At 43.9% G+C, this 15,688-nt stretch overlaps 1 protein-coding gene across 2 annotated transcripts in view; it reads right to left on the bottom strand.

The window, feature by feature from the left end:
- The window catches only part of slc25a22a (solute carrier family 25 member 22a), a 30,654-nt gene extending 15,183 nt beyond the window's left edge, over positions 1-15,471 (bottom strand). The window contains exons 1-5 of one of the 2 annotated variants that reach the window (XM_034288412.1): positions 15,283-15,471; positions 5,243-5,543; positions 3,511-3,671; positions 3,179-3,234; positions 2,105-2,195 (exon numbers count right to left, since the gene is read on the bottom strand). In XM_034288412.1, the coding sequence (XP_034144303.1) occupies positions 2,105-2,195; positions 3,179-3,234; positions 3,511-3,512 (149 nt within the window). In that variant the 5' untranslated portion in view covers positions 3,513-3,671; positions 5,243-5,543; positions 15,283-15,471. The remainder of the gene's footprint in view (positions 1-2,104; positions 2,196-3,178; positions 3,235-3,510; positions 3,672-5,242; positions 5,544-15,282) is intronic. The other variant, XM_029115273.2, reaches the window with a different exon arrangement.
- Between the last annotated feature and the right edge of the window lie 217 nt (positions 15,472-15,688).

Genomic DNA, 15,688 nt, shown 5'->3' with positions numbered 1-15,688 from the left:
AGAACTATGGAAGACAGACAGACCACTCCGTTGTTGAGAAAAAAGGAAGACGTCAAGTGTCACACCAGAACCCTGGAACACACATTCAGAACCCTGGAACACACATTCAGAACCCTGGAACACACATTCAGAACACTAGAACACACATTCAGAACCCTTAAACACACATTCAGAACCCTGGAACACACATTCAGAACACTAGAACACACATTCAGAACCATGGAACACACATTCAGAACACTAGAACACACATTCAGAACCCTGGAACACACATTCAGAACCCTGGAACACACATTCAGAACCCTGGAACACACATTCAGAACACCGGAAAACACATTCAGAACCCTGGAACACACATTCAGAACACCGGAAAACACATTCAGAACACCGGAAAACACATTTAGAACCCTGGAACACACATTCAGAACCCAGGAACACACATTCAGAACCCTGGAACACACATCCAGAACACTAGAACACACATTCAGAACCCTGAAGCACAAATTCAGAACACTAGAACACACATTCAGAACACCAGAACACAAATTAAGAACATGGGCACACACATTCAGAACATCAGAACACACATTCAGAACACTGACAGACACACAGACATTAATAATTGACAAGATGGCCTGGCAATGTGCTGGCTGGCTGACCATTCACAGTCAATCATTCGCCTACCCAACCATGGAGCAGAGTCTGTGTGTGGGTATCACCATAGAGACAGAGTAAGATGAATGCTCTGTAGAACCATTCAGGTTCATCCATGCACACACACACGGCACACACAGATGCACAGGCTTGAGCATGCTGCACGCACACACGGTGACAGCGACTTCCTGGCCTCAGCATCACCAGATGTTCAGTATTGATGTGTCATGTGATCTGTCTGCCCCCATGCTCCACTTCTCCGTATTTGATTGATTTTCCAGAGAAAATGTAACACTGGTTTCCAGACAGTTTAACAGTTGTTTTCCAGTGATAGTGTAACACTCCTTTCCAGAGATAGTTTAACAGTTGTTTTCCAGTGATAGTGTAACACTGCTTTCCAGAGATAGTTTAACATTTATTTTCCAGTGATAGTGTAACACTGCTTTCCAGAGATAGTTTAACATTTATTTTCCAGTGATAGTGTAACACTGGTTTCCAGAGCTAGTTTAACATTTATTTTCCAGTGATAGTGTAACACTGGTTTCCAGAGATAGTTTAACATTTATTTTCCAGTGATAGTGTAACACTGGTTTCCAGAGATAGTTTAACATTTATTTTCCAGTAATAGTGTAACACTAGTTTCCAGAGATAGTTTAACATTTATTTTCCAGTGATAGTGTAACACTGGTTTCCAGAGATAGTTTAACATTTATTTTCCAGTGATAGTGTAACACTGCTTTCCAGACATAGTTTAACATTTATTTTCCAGAGATATTTTAACCCTGGTTTCCAGAGATATTTTAATATTGGTTTTCAGAGATTGGAAACCAGGGTTAAACTATCTCTGAAAACCATGATTAAAATATCTCTGGAAACCAGGGTTAAACTGAGATAGGGCCAGAGATATTTTAATCATGCTTTTCAGAGATACTTTAATCATGGTTTCCAGAGAAAGTTTTATTATGGTCTCCAGAGATAGTATTTGGACAGTGGTTTTCCAGAGATAGTTTGACAGTCGTTTTAGTTTCAGAATTTCAAACACGAAAATGTGATTTTGGATTTGCAAATCGGGAATGTAAAATGAATAAGACTTGCTCATGACAATTAGCTACATAGCTCAAATCTGGGGCAATATTTGTTATGCATAATCTCTGATTAGTGAATGGAGGAAATGAAGAACTCCTACATGACAGGGAGCTAAAATAATATCCATGTGTTTAATCCTGGCTGTCATGCTATACAGCAGGATTAACCAGAGCAAAGCCTTGAGAAAAAAAACTATCAGAGAAGCAGAATGTGTTCCAAATAGACCTTGGCCCCCATCATAGCACACTACTTTAGACCCCTCCCCCGTTAATGACAGCGTTTCCATAACGACAAAGAACGTCAGATGATAAGAGAAGAGTTCTGTGTGTGTGTGTGTGTGTGCGTCTGACTCATAACATCTCACCCATCTTTGGAGAGGTATTGCCTAAAGAAGTCATTGGCTGCTAGTTTGATGGCCTTCTCTGGAGTGACCAGGGTGAGATTAACAGCCGACCCTGGAACAAAGACAGGAAGTGAGAAACACGGGGGCGGGGGCAGTGAGAGAAGGGAATAAAGAGAGAGGGAGGGAGAAAGAGAGAGGGAGGGAGAGATTGTGAGTACTCAGCTGTTACGTCTGTTCTAAGGCCCTGTTCCAGTTATGCACATCATGTTCTGCTGCTGTCTAACCTCTGGCCCTGTCTAACCTCTGGCCCTGTCTAACCTCTGGCCCTGTACACCTCTGGCCCTGTCTAACCTCTGGCCCTGTACACCTCTGGCCCTGTCTAACCTCTGGCCCTGTACACCTCTGGCCCTGTCTAACCTCTGGTCCTGTCTAACCTCTGGCCCTGTACACCTCTGGCCCTGTCTAACCTCTGGTCCTGCCTAACCTCTGGTCCTGTCTAACCTCTGGCCCTGTCTAACCTCTGGCCCTGTCTAACCTCTGGCCCTGTCTAACCTCTGGTCCTGTCTAACCTCTGGCCCTGTCTAACCTCTGGCCCTGTACACCTCTGGTCCTTTGTCCTCTGGCCCCTCTGGTCCTGGAGCCTCTGGCCTTGGCCCTCAGCAGCTTTCCTAATTTTTGCCTTGCACGGCTCACAATGTGCCAGAAATCCATGTTCTAGCTCTCCTAGAACTCTAATCTTTATCTCAATGATTATTAACTGCATACCAAATGATGAGTTTTATCCTAAACCTAACCCTTGACCCTAAACCTGACCTTAAACCTAACCCAACTCTAACCCCTGACCCAAAACCTGAACCTAAACCTAACCCCTGACTCCCACCCCTGACCCTAACCCATGACCCTAAACCTGATCCAAACCCCTGACTCTAAACCAACACTTTAGTCCTACTGTGGACCTGCCAACAAACGCTGGGTTGACTGATTGGTCTGGTTTTGCGATCTTTGTCAAAAAATATCAGGTGTAACATCTGGTCACCACATGTACACACACACACACACACACACACACACTTCCACCTCCTCACGCAAACCTACCTCTGTACATTCCGAAGTATCCCTCTGAGCGGATGGTCTTGATAAGGCAGTCAGACCTACAGGAGACAACCAGGCAGTGCTCATCCTGACATTGCATTCACATGGTGATGGAACAGAAGATCCAAAACAGCCATCTTTGCTCATCTTAATCAATTTTAGCAGTTGTTTTTAACATTTATTTGTCATTTACTTAATTTCACTGTGTTAAACCTAGTGGTACTCACATTTGTCTCACAGGCAGATGTTTGGCCTTTCACAAGGGGTTATTGTGTGTGTGTCTATGTGTGTGTGTGTGTGTGTGTGTGTGTGTCTATGTGTGTGTGTGTACATACATGCTGGTGTACAGACGGGATCCATTTTGCTGGTTCTGTAGGCGGGTCTTGGCAAGGTCAATAGGAAACACACAGCTCACTCCGATCAGCCCCGCGATCCCCCCATTTATCAGCTTGGCAGGCAAACTGGAGAGGACATGAAGAGCACCCCCCCAATAATGCTACCAAATCAATGTTTTTCATCCTCGTACCATACGACACATGTCCCAAAGATGAAAATATATCTTTAGAATAACTGCACATGGCATTCAAATAGAACTGGAAAAGCTTTTATTGTAATGGAGATGCTTTAGACCAGGGCTGCTCAATCCTGTTCCAGGAAAGCTAAGTCAGGTTAGTCAGAACCAGGGTTGGAGAGAAAACCCAGTGGACGGTGGATCTCCAGGACCAGGGTTGAGCAGCCCTGCTTTAGAGGTAAATAGCACAGTGCTCTGTTCAGTAGCTTTCAGTTTGGTTTCTGAAGTGCTGAAACCATGTGTGTGTGTGTAGCCTGGGGTGAAGTCGTGTGTGTGTGTGTAGCCTGGGGTGAAGTAGTGTGTGTGTGTGTAGCCTGGGGTGAAGTAGTGTGTGTGTGTGGGTAGCCTGGGGTGAAGTAGTGTGTGTGTGTGTGTGTAGCCTGGGGTGAAGTAGTGTGTGTGTGTGTAGCCTGGGGTGAAGTAGTGTGTGTGTGTTTGTGTGTGTAGCCTGGGGTGAAGTAGTGTTTGTGTGTGTGTAGCCTGGGGTGAAGTAGTGTGTGTGTTTGTGTGTAGCCTGTGGTGAAGTAGTGTGTGTGTGTGTGTGCAGCCTGGGGTGAAGTAGTGTGTGTGTGTGTAGCCTGGGGTGAAGTAGTGTGTGTGTGTGTGTGTGTGTGTGTAGCCTGGGGTGAAGTAGTGTGTGTGTGTAGCCTGGGGTGAAGTAGTGTGTGTGTGTGTGTGTGTGTGTGTGTAGCCTGGGGTGAAGTAGTGTGTGTGTAGCCTGGGGTGAAGTAGTGTGTGTGTGTGTAGCCTGGGGTGAAGTAGTGTGTGTGTGTGTGTGTGTGTAGCCTGGGGTGAAGTAGTGTGTGTGTGTGTGTGTGTGTGTGTGTGTGTGTGTAGCCTGGGGTGAAGTAGTGTGTGTGTGTGTGTGTGTGTAGCCTGGGGTGAAGCAGTGTGTATGTGTGTGTGTGTGTAGCCTGGGGTGAAGTAGTGTGTGTGTGTGTGTGTGTGTGTAGCCTGGGGTGAAGTAGTGTGTGTGTGTGTAGCCCGGGTGAAGTAGTGTGTGTGTGTGTGTGTGTGTGTAGCCTGGGGTGAAGTAGTGTGTGTGTGTGTAGCCTGGGGTGAAGTAGTGTGTGTGTGTGTGTAGCCTGGGGTGAAGTAGTGTGTGTGTATGTAGCCTGGGTTGAAGTAGTGTGTGTATGTCTGTATGTGTGTGTGTGTTTTAGGTCTAACTATACTCATGGGGGCATTGTTGGTTAAGTTTAGGGTTAAGGTTAGGCATTACATCTAGGTAAAGTTTAGGTATAAATGTAATTTTATTGAGGTTAAGGTTAGGGTTAGGTTAAGGTTAGGGTTAGGTTAAGGTTAGGGTTAGGATAAGGTTTAGGGTTAAGATTAGGGCAAGGGAGCATGCAATTTCTATTTTCTGGTCCCCATGAGGATAGCCACACAAACGTGTGTGTGTGTGTGTATATATGTGGTCCATAATAACACACTGTAAAAGCCTCCTCCTGGGAGTCCCAGACACATTCATATGGTCATAGCCTTTCCATGCTCACCTGATCTGTTTGTCAGCCATTTATACAAGGCCCTGATGATCCTCAGTGTTTTGAGTCAGTCAGTCAGTCTGTCTGCTTCTCGACCCGTCTTTCTCAGTCCAGCTAGCTGTCTGTTTGAGCTGGTTGTTGTTGGTATGTGTTTGTTTCTCTATAATAAAGTCTGTTTATTCAGCTCTCCCCTCAGGTCCTGTCTTTAAAACATTGGTACTAAATGTTGTTAAATTACTTTTACAGTCTGTCAGTCTGTCGGTCAGTCAGTCTGTCTGTTGTTCTATGGTAGAGGTTCAATAACAGGGAATATCTGGAACAGAAAAATGGGAAGAGAGAGCTTTTTAACCATTAGGGAGTTGTCACCAGCAGATGTGTTACCAACAACATGATAATTGTGGGGCTTATCTCAAACACACACACACCCACACAAACACAGTCATCTTACAACTAACCACACACACACAAACACACACACACACACACACACAGTTATCTTACAACTAACCACAAATACACACACACAGTTATCTTACAACTAACCACAAACACACACACACAGTTATCTTACAACTAACAACACAAACACACACAGTTATCTCACAACTAACCACACACACACAGTTATCTTACAACTAAATACAATTGTTACATGAGCTAATTAACCTGATCATACCTCCCCTCTCTCTCTCTCTTTCTCTCTCTTTCTCAGATAACTGTACTGACATTACATTGACAATACACTGACATTACATTGACATTACACTGACATTACATTGACATTACACTGACATTACATTGACATTACACTGACATTACACTGACATTACACTGACATTACACTGACATTACATTGACATTACACTGACATTACATTTGTTTGTAAGTACATTGACACAGCAGGTGTTGACTGAATGGTATTTAAGGGGCTTTGTATTCTCAAAGTATCCTGCTCTAAAACACATGTAGTTCAGCACACAGGGCTGAACTGGGTCACCAGCCAACATCCCAGCGGTGGGTTGTAATAGGAACCAGATGAGTGGGGAGGTTCTGGGGCTCAGGTCATAGTGCAGAGATCAGTAAGGCCAGCAGGACACAGGACGCCCTGGTGGTGTTTCTGCTTCCTATCCGCCCCCTCCTCACTCTCCACCCCCTTCCTCATCCAATCACAGACTCTGTCTCTCCCAGCTGGTTCCCGCCTCCCTTTTCCTCTCCCTCTCTCTCTCTCTCTCCCTTCCATCTCTCTCTCCTTTCTTTCTGTTCCTCTCATTCTCTCTCCCATCCATCTCTCCTTCCCTCTCTTCTCTCTCTCTGTCTATTCTCTATCTCCGTTTCCCCTCGTTCCTTTCTACTGCTTTCCCCTAATCCCATCTCCCTCCCTCCCATCTCTCTCTCCCTCCCTCTCTCCCTCTCTCCCTCCCTCTCTCCCTCCCTCTCTCCCACTTTCCCCGTCCTTCTTCCCCCTCTCCAACTACACTACAGTGCAGCTCTTTCCTTCTCTGCAGTCATGTTTTTATGCTGACTTGAATTGTTTTTCTAAATATATATATATATAGATATCTTTTTTCAGTCTCACCTCAACTCCCCCCATCCCCCCAAACCCTCCATGTCATGCTCAGATAAAACTTACAGCAGGCATTTATAATATACCCATGAACCAACATTCATATTTTTTATATTGTGAATTGAAACCTAGAATAAAGGTGTTAGCAGACACTGCTCTAAAAGTGAATCTCTATCCTGTGTATATCTATATCTAAAAGCTGTAGCTTACAAAGCTCAAAATGGGAGAATCAACCCTGTGCATCTAAATTCTGTGGCTGACACATTTCTAACAGTTAATATTATAAATATCAATAATTATGTGTATATCTATATATAAAGGCTGTAACAGTGAATATCTATTCTGTGTATATCTACAGCCTATATCCTCTGGGCAGACCACTAACTATACAGCTGATACAGTGTCTAGTTCTAACTGTCATATGCATTAAATACACAAGGTAAATTTCACAACAAAATCTATAATAAACAACAAAACTGTAAGTAAAGGTCACACAAGATTTCAGGCAGATTAATGCAGATACACAGGTTTATCAATCTTATTTTCTGAACTGAGGAATCCCTGTGGAGACAATCCCCCTCCAGGTAGTGCTGCAGTCTTTGGTCTCTTTCAGAGAACCAGCTGACCACCACGGTCTAGGTTCAAGCCTTGACTGTGCCGCTAGCTAACAAGTAACTGAAAGGAAAGAAGAACAGAAATGGGAGGGAAGGGATGTTTGTCATTTTCTCTCCTTGGTTGTCTGAGGTGCTACATACCAGAGACTCCTTCTCTCCTATCTCTCTTCTTTTCTATATCTTCTGTCTTCTCGTCTTTCTCTCTAGTCCCTCCCTTGTCGTCGCCCCCCCCACCCCCCCCACCCCCCGATGTGCCTGTTTTCCTTCTCTTTCCATTTGTTTTCATTTCCTCTCTCACTTCTCTTCCTAGGCCTATAAACTCTGTCTTTTTATTCACTTCTCGCAGTTTCCATTTTAACTGCTTCCTTATTTTCTAAGTAGCTTACGTTGCAGGTCTTCTGAACCGATATCTACTAGGCCAATCAGGGTTTTACATTCAGCTTTTTTTAGATTCTTCAACACAGGGATACAACTTTTCTATCTGACATGATAGATTACAGAAGTATGAGTGTGTTCAAGTCCCACATGCATGCGTGTCAGTGTGTGTGTGTTTGTGTGTGTGTGGGCTTGCATATGTGAGACTTGTGTGTTGAAGGTTCAAAGCAGAAAGAATACAGTATTTTTTATGAATATAGTACTTTTAATCAAGAAAAAACCCACTGTGAACAGCGATTTTCTAAATGTCCAACAAAATCGTAACAACATTGCACACCCCCAATGAAATAAAACATTTCCCCTAGCAACCATATGTGAAAAGTAAGCCCACTTGCCCTCAAGCTAAACCTCCTGTAACGCTTTAAATTCACTCAAAGAGAAGGCATTCAAGCCTGAGCTCATTTTGCAGCGTACTCCACTTTGGCAGGTCATAAAAAGGAAAGTGGGTTTTACCAGGTTCAGAGAATACATTCAAGGGCAGAGTGGTATACCAGATCTGATTGTTGAAGCAGACGATGCTGTGTGCATACACATGATTTCTGCATAATCAAATTTTTGGTAAAATGTAAAATAATCCAAACTTGTGTTTTTGCTTGTAAGAGACTTGACAGTTAGTAGACATTTCCAGGTCCTGCGGAAATAGCACACAGTTGGTTATTGTTTGGATTTTTGTAACGCTTGAAAAATAAAATGAGCATTATTTGGACAGAATTGCCAATGCCATTGATACACTTTATGAACAATAATGGGCCCGAAATTAAACCTTGGGGTACTCCTTTATACATTTTAAGAAATTTAAATTTTATTCAGATTCTGTGGAACTATTTAGTGAGTGTTGAAGCCACAACCAGGCATACTTTCCCACAACGAGGGCAACTTGTTCACTGTACAATGGCACAACCAGAACACAGCCTGTACGATGGCAAAACCAGAACACGGCCACCATGATGGCATGACAGGACCTGCCATTCTGCCATCCAGAGCCCCTCATTGTCTCTGACTAACAACAATTCCTATGCATTCTGCATGTGCCTGACCAGTGGGAGGTAACATCCCTCACCATGCGGCCAAACATCAGGCTGCATAACGGTAACACTGACCGGGATCCGATCCAACCCCCTTCACTTGTCCTCCTCTGCTCTTATGAGGCAACGTTCATAGGTTCTCAGAGGCTGTGTCCATGTTAAACGTTGGCAACGCGAGTCGGTTCAATCGGAAATTACCTTTAAACTCGAAGCGTGATATTCACGCATGTCCAGCCCTATTCGGTTACAATCCCAGCCACTGTTGTTAAATACTTTCTCAGTCACAGCCTCTGCAGTTCCAAGCCTGCCTTAGAACTGTGACTGTCAATAGAAACCAGGCTTTGCAATGTGGTCATTCATGACATATAGGTTATTATAGACAAACAGAGTCTGTATGAAGACAAACAGTCTTCTGTCTGTAGAGACCCAACAAACTACCCATCTACCATGGATGGAATTCCTTCCCTCTCCTTCTCTCTCAACTCTTTTCTCTCCTTACTGGAGCTAAAGAAAAAACAGACAAGAGGATGAATTTACCCTTTTTAACAAACCTAAAGTTCAGGGCTTAAAATAATAAACAAAGGATTATGTCTCGGAATACAGATTATAAAGCCCTAAGTGTGTAAATCAATACTGTTAGGACTATTATAATCGGCCTGTTCTGTTTAGATTATAAAGCACTAAGTGTATACAACAACACTGTTAGAAATATCATCTAGATTAGGGTTCTTCCACCTGTTCTTGTCCAGGAACTCCCACCCATGACAATCCAGGGACCCCTATCTTATGTTGTCACATGTAGCTCGCTTGGTTGGTTTGATTCCCATTGGGCACAAGTATGAAAATGTGCACGCTCAGTACTGTAGATTGTTCTAAATGATCTAATCTCTGTAAAAGAAAATATATATTATTACAAAAATCCCTCCATGTAACTATTTAAAGGCAATAAAATAAGATTTTTTTCAGTCAAAATTATTTTAGAGTCAAATGATGAATAACAAATATTGTTATATTAGGTGATTTGTTTTACATTCTTATTTCAAAAAATAGAATCCCCTTTTGTCTTACTCCCTCGTCAAACCAATAATCATCTGTGAAATATCAAAACTTATAGTTTAGGTCACAAACAAAGAAAGCAAACACACACATTCTGATCCTCTCTCTCCTGTGTACTTTGAGGACTGATACGACAGACGAATAAACAGTTAGAGGGGTGAATGATCAACTTATTTTGTGTTCCAATTGGCACCCCATTCCCTATGTAGTTCACTACTTTAGACCCCATTCCCTATGTAGTTCACTACTTTAGACCCCATTCCCTATGTAGTTCACTACTTTAGACCCTATTCCCTAAGTAGTTCACTACTTTAGACCCTATTCCTTAAGTAGTTCACTACTTTAGACCCTATTCCTTAAGTAGTTCACTACTTTAGACCCTATTCCCTAAGTAGTTCACTACTTGAGACCCTATTCCCTAAGTAGTTCACTACTTTAGACCCTATTCCCTAAGTAGTTCACTACTTGAGACCCTATTCCCTAAGTAGTTCACTACTTGAGACCCTATTCCCTAAGTAGTTCACTACTTGAGACCCTATTCCCTCAGAAGTTAACATTCAACCTTAGTTACCATGAAAGCAGCATAACATTTTACCTCTAGTCAGCTCGTTAAACCATAAAATGTATTAAGACCTGAGTGTGTATGTGAGTGTGTGTGTCGATAGTCTCACCCTGTTTCACTTCATGTTTAGAACCCTAACTGAATGCAGAGTTGCAACTGATAACAAGTCTGTTCAAAGTGTTGCCGTGACACCCATAAGGAGCCAAGCGGATAACGATCGCTGACTGAACCCACCCTTGTACATTGTGAACTCCTCAAAAGGCTGTCGTAAAAAAAAGCCTTTCTGAAACCGACCGGGCCATCTGGTTACAGCTGCCCACGCGCCACTGTCGTTCCACAATAATCCAGGTTAACTCAAATGATCATATAACAAAAAAACATGTCCAGATGTTCTCTGGTTTGGATGGGAGGTTCACACAGGGCCTCGCTATGAATTATGGGGTGAAGGTATCGGCGTACTGACAGAATACAGAATTAATATTACATGATATAATCTTCCTGATCCTTTTAACTGAAGGATGCAATAAACCCTGATAGGGAAGTAGACAGTTACAAAAGCTGCTGCAAAGTTTTCATTAGACAGGAATGTTATGCTCCTAACTTTGGAGTTACTTGTCTGATTATGAAGATTCTATATGTAATGCAGTTGTGACACCATAAAAGTCTGTAGGGAGCAGCCTTGAAGTCGGCTGAGATCCACAGCCCGGTTTGACAATCCAGCCCATCTGACATGCAAAAGATTTTTTAGAATTTCATCCATGTAAATCTAATGCAGATGGTCTGGTCGTTACATCCTTCCCTCATCTACATCATAGTAAGGCTGTCTGTTTAATCTGCAAGAGTTTGCTGGAAGAGACTGATGGAAGAGACTGTCTGGAAGAGAATCTGTCTGGAAGAGACTGATTGGAAGAGAATGTCTGGAAGAGATTGTCTAGAAGAGACTCTGTTGGATGACTTTGTCTTGAAGAGACCATCTGGAACAGCAGTAAGGCCAGAGATTGTGAGTCATCCCCTCCCAATTCACTGTAGTTGTCCATCCATTGAGGACCATGCCTCAGTCTTAAATGACACCTTGCTCCGTATTTAAAGCAGGACTTTTGCCCAAGGACCAGACTAGAGTCATAACACCATCCCTCCCTCTCTGCCTCCTAAGCTCATAGCTGCCTCTTGTTCTCTGTCCATCTGTCCACACAACACTATTTATTCTCAGCTACAAGGTGTGCTTAGTTTGAAGTCCAGACAGCAGATTTACATGTAGGCCTGTCAGGGGGCATTGACCTGTCTCCTCTCATTCTCTGGACTTGACAGCACGACCGGTCCTTACGTAACGCATGGCAGTGTGAACAGGATTAGCAGAGTCATACGACTGTCAGAATACTGTATTCCGACCTCTTGAGGACACGGCATAACTTCTTAACCCCTTGTTACATAATGTAATATTCTGTCCGTAGACGGCGGCAGATACCAGACTTGCCGCACATCTTTGATCCAATGTGTCCTAATGTTATGATACTACAGAGGCTGGGCCAGCCAGTAGAGGCTTCGGTCCATTGTCCTAATGTTATGATACTACAGAGTTTGGGCCAGCCAGTAGAGGCTTCGGTCCATTATCCTAATGTTATGATATTACAGAGGCTGGGCCAGCCAATAGAGGCTTCGGTCCATTGTCCTAATGTTATGATACTACAGAGGCTGGGCCAGCCAGTAGAGGCTTCGGTCCATTGTCCTAATGTTATGATACTACAGAGTTTGGGCCAGCCAGTAGAGGCTTCGGTCCATTGTCCTAATGTTAAGATACTATAGAGACTGAGCCAGCCAGTAGAGGCTTCGGTCCATTGTCCTAATGTTATGATACTACAGAGGATGGGCCAGCCAGTAGAGGCTTCGGTCCATTGTCCTAATGTTATGATACTACAAAGGCTGGGCCAGTCAATAGAGGCTTCGGTCCATTGTCCTAATGTTATGATACTACAGAGGCTGGGCCAGTCAATAGAGGCTTTGGTCCATTGTCTTAATGTTATGATACTACAGAGGCTGGGCCAGCCAGTAGAGGCTTCGATCCATTGTGACTTCCGGTGAGTGCGTGCATTTAGTAAGAGTCTGTGACCCCTATGGGAATTTGACCCACGACCTTGCAGTTGCCTGCCCCCTGCAGCGGAGCTGGACTAATCTAAAGGTCACAAGTCACAGCGCATAAGCCTGGGACAGCTTCCATTCCAGGAGGGCCTTTCCGTATATCAACATATGGGAGGGACCATCCTAAGTCAAGTATCTGCCATCTTTTTATTTTGGCGAATCAAAACACAGTGAAATGAGGCCTGTCTGTGAAGTCTGATCGTGTAAACAAACACTTCAGTTACATTCAGTCCAGCCCGGCCCATTCCCTTCACAACATGTATGATAATCTGACCAGCTAACAGCCTACAACGCCTTTAAATCACAATCATCTTGAAGGAGGCCAGAATCAGTACAGTTGAGACAGCACAGCCTCCAATGCCCCGCAGCAAACATCACCACAGAGCGATTGGTGCTGCGAGCACAAGTGCTGCGGGAGACGATAGGTAGACAGTCCAAGCCGATTAAACCAATGCCTGTCGTGGCGGGAAGTTCACCCACATTTCTTATTGGCTAATGGTGGCCAAGTTTGACAGTGTCCCACCCGGCAGCGTGTGACTGAGATCAAGGCTGGACTGCTGCCAATGTCTACAATGCAACGTTTGGATTCAGTCTCTTCTTCCACCAAGCGCCACATAATGCAGCCGATGTGTGGTTGTCACGGTTTCAAAGAATCGGGTCGGAGCACAAATCCATTTTTGCTCCTGGACACCAATAGGTGCTGTGTGACAGGAAGGGTCATATTTGTGGTGCTACCCGTAAATCTGATTACTCCTTCCTCTTGCTGCTCTATAGCCTGGATTAACAACGTAATACCTATCAAATTACTCTCTCTCCACTCTCTTCATCTCTTTCCCGTTCTCAGTTCATCCCTTTTCTCTCCCTAAAAGATATGAGCCAACAGCTAGCCTATGTACAGTCTTTTCAAGGACGAACAGAATCGAAGTGCGGTAGTGTTTTGGAATACGCTTAAATCCAAAGCAATAGTGAGTGAATACATCTTCAGACCTCCTCATGGGAATTAAACCGACAACCTTGATGTTGCAAGCACCCTTCTTTACCACGGGGCCATACAGCTCCGAGATGACCTGCGTCCTGTGTCTGTGGTTCTCACAGACAGACAGACATAAGGATTGAAAAGGATCACCGACATTAACAAATTCCTCAGAGACAGAGAGAATAGCCTGCTGTTACTTTATGTATTTCTCAGACAGTGAGTGGCAGAGGTTATTCTGTGTTATTCACATTCAAAAGCACCAGGCAACATACGGACAGTCGTGACGTTGTTCTTCTCATTGATTCTATATGGCCTTTATTGATACAGGCCTAGTGTACTGTATATTTTGTATATGCACAAAAGCAAAAACATCCATGAGCTATAAGAAAAGGACAAACAATGAAGCAAACAGGAGTAGATGATTCTCCTTGGACTGACCCAGCTACAGTAAACCAGGCCGTATACACACAGGACCAGCATCTTCCTATTAAAAACGAGCATGAGGGGGAGTCAGTATGAATTTAACATTAGGAACACTAGGCAGAGTGAAAAGACCCTGGTGTCTACTGGGATTCCCTGTACAAACAAAGGTTAGATAATTGACTCCATGCCAAGCAGATAGGCCCCTTTCCACTCAGATGCATTGGATAGCATGGTGTCAGTCCAAGGATAGAACTCATACATTATTTCACAGGTGCAATAGAATGGTTGTCACGAGCCTACAGCAACAGTCCCGTCACGTAAGCCTTGATTAAGTCAGAATGTAGCCACGTTAAACATAAGAATCAATAGATCACAGCACACAGGCAGGCAATTAGTCGCGCAATTACCCACGAGCAGCACTGACGCAATTTGAGTTTCCTATCCTATACACGCTCGTAGAATTTCATTTCCCATTCACGAGCATTAACCATCCCTCTGAAACGCAGGGCTTCGGGAAGTCACACAAAAATTTTACGCGTCCTCCCTCCAACCCGACACAGCCTGCGAGGTCTACCCAGACCTACGAGGGAAGCATTCATAGCCCCCGCTGAACCGCTAATCCGGGGGATGGGGGGGGGGCATCTCGATTTGGAGCTAGTTTACAATAAAATCTGAATTTTCAAGCAAACGTACTCAAACATTAGTGACATTCAACCCGTGTCCTAGCTCACGGCTACCTAAATAGGTAGATCTCACCTAGAGCCGGTCCATCAATAAACTAGGTTATATATCGTAACCTACGGTATTCACAACCTCGCTAGCATCGCGAGCAGGAGAGGTACAGCCAAAAGTCGCAATAACCATCCGCTATTTATTACAGGTAGACAATAACCGTTCATACTGCTTATATCAAAGGGTACTAAAGTCTTCACATAACGAGGAATCGTATCGTGCCACATAACGGGAAACGATTCGCAATTTTACTGAGGAATGATTCAAGGGTATCAACATGGCTCAGAACCGATTGCCACAAAATAACATATGCGCTTGCTCACCACATATGCATTACAACCTTTTTTATACATACAAGGACAACATCCCTGTTTTGAGCACGGTTACTGCCGGTTAGGCTACCAACAAAGCAAAGTGCAAATTCAGTTATCCAAAAATACATTCTATGTCAGAAAGTGTAGGTTATTAAATAATGTCCTACGATCCACATATCATGCGCTTAAATTCTGATATCCTACTATTCACTCACCGTGCCGCGTAGTTTTCTGTTATTTTAGCGGAAAAACGTTTTGGTATTTAAAATAAGTTTCCCTCTTGTGTCCTTCTCGTTTGCTGACAGTCTGCTTAAACCTGCCGGTGTTACTAGCAGTGAGTCCCTTTGAGGGAGGTGGAGAGAAAAGTAGGGGGGCGCAAGGGAGCTACGGGAGGAGAGCCGAAGAGGATGATGGAAAACTCACAAAGGGGAGAAATAAACCCATGACCTCTAGTGGCCAGTCCTTGGAACTGCACAAAGTCTGCAAAGGTGTAGCTATCGAGTATCTATGCGTAGCACAAAACGGAATGGGGGAAGGGAGTACAGCGTCATCGTGACGATTCTCCTAAACCCAATGACCTTGAAAATAGGAAAACGATAAGGCGATAAATCGAGAGGTTTG

This window comes from Esox lucius, chromosome 19 (assembly GCF_011004845.1).
Source record: "Esox lucius isolate fEsoLuc1 chromosome 19, fEsoLuc1.pri, whole genome shotgun sequence".
Lineage (NCBI taxonomy): Eukaryota > Metazoa > Chordata > Actinopteri > Esociformes > Esocidae > Esox > Esox lucius.
Note: the sequence above shows the minus strand (reverse complement) of the source record. Positions and strands in the feature narration are given on the sequence as shown.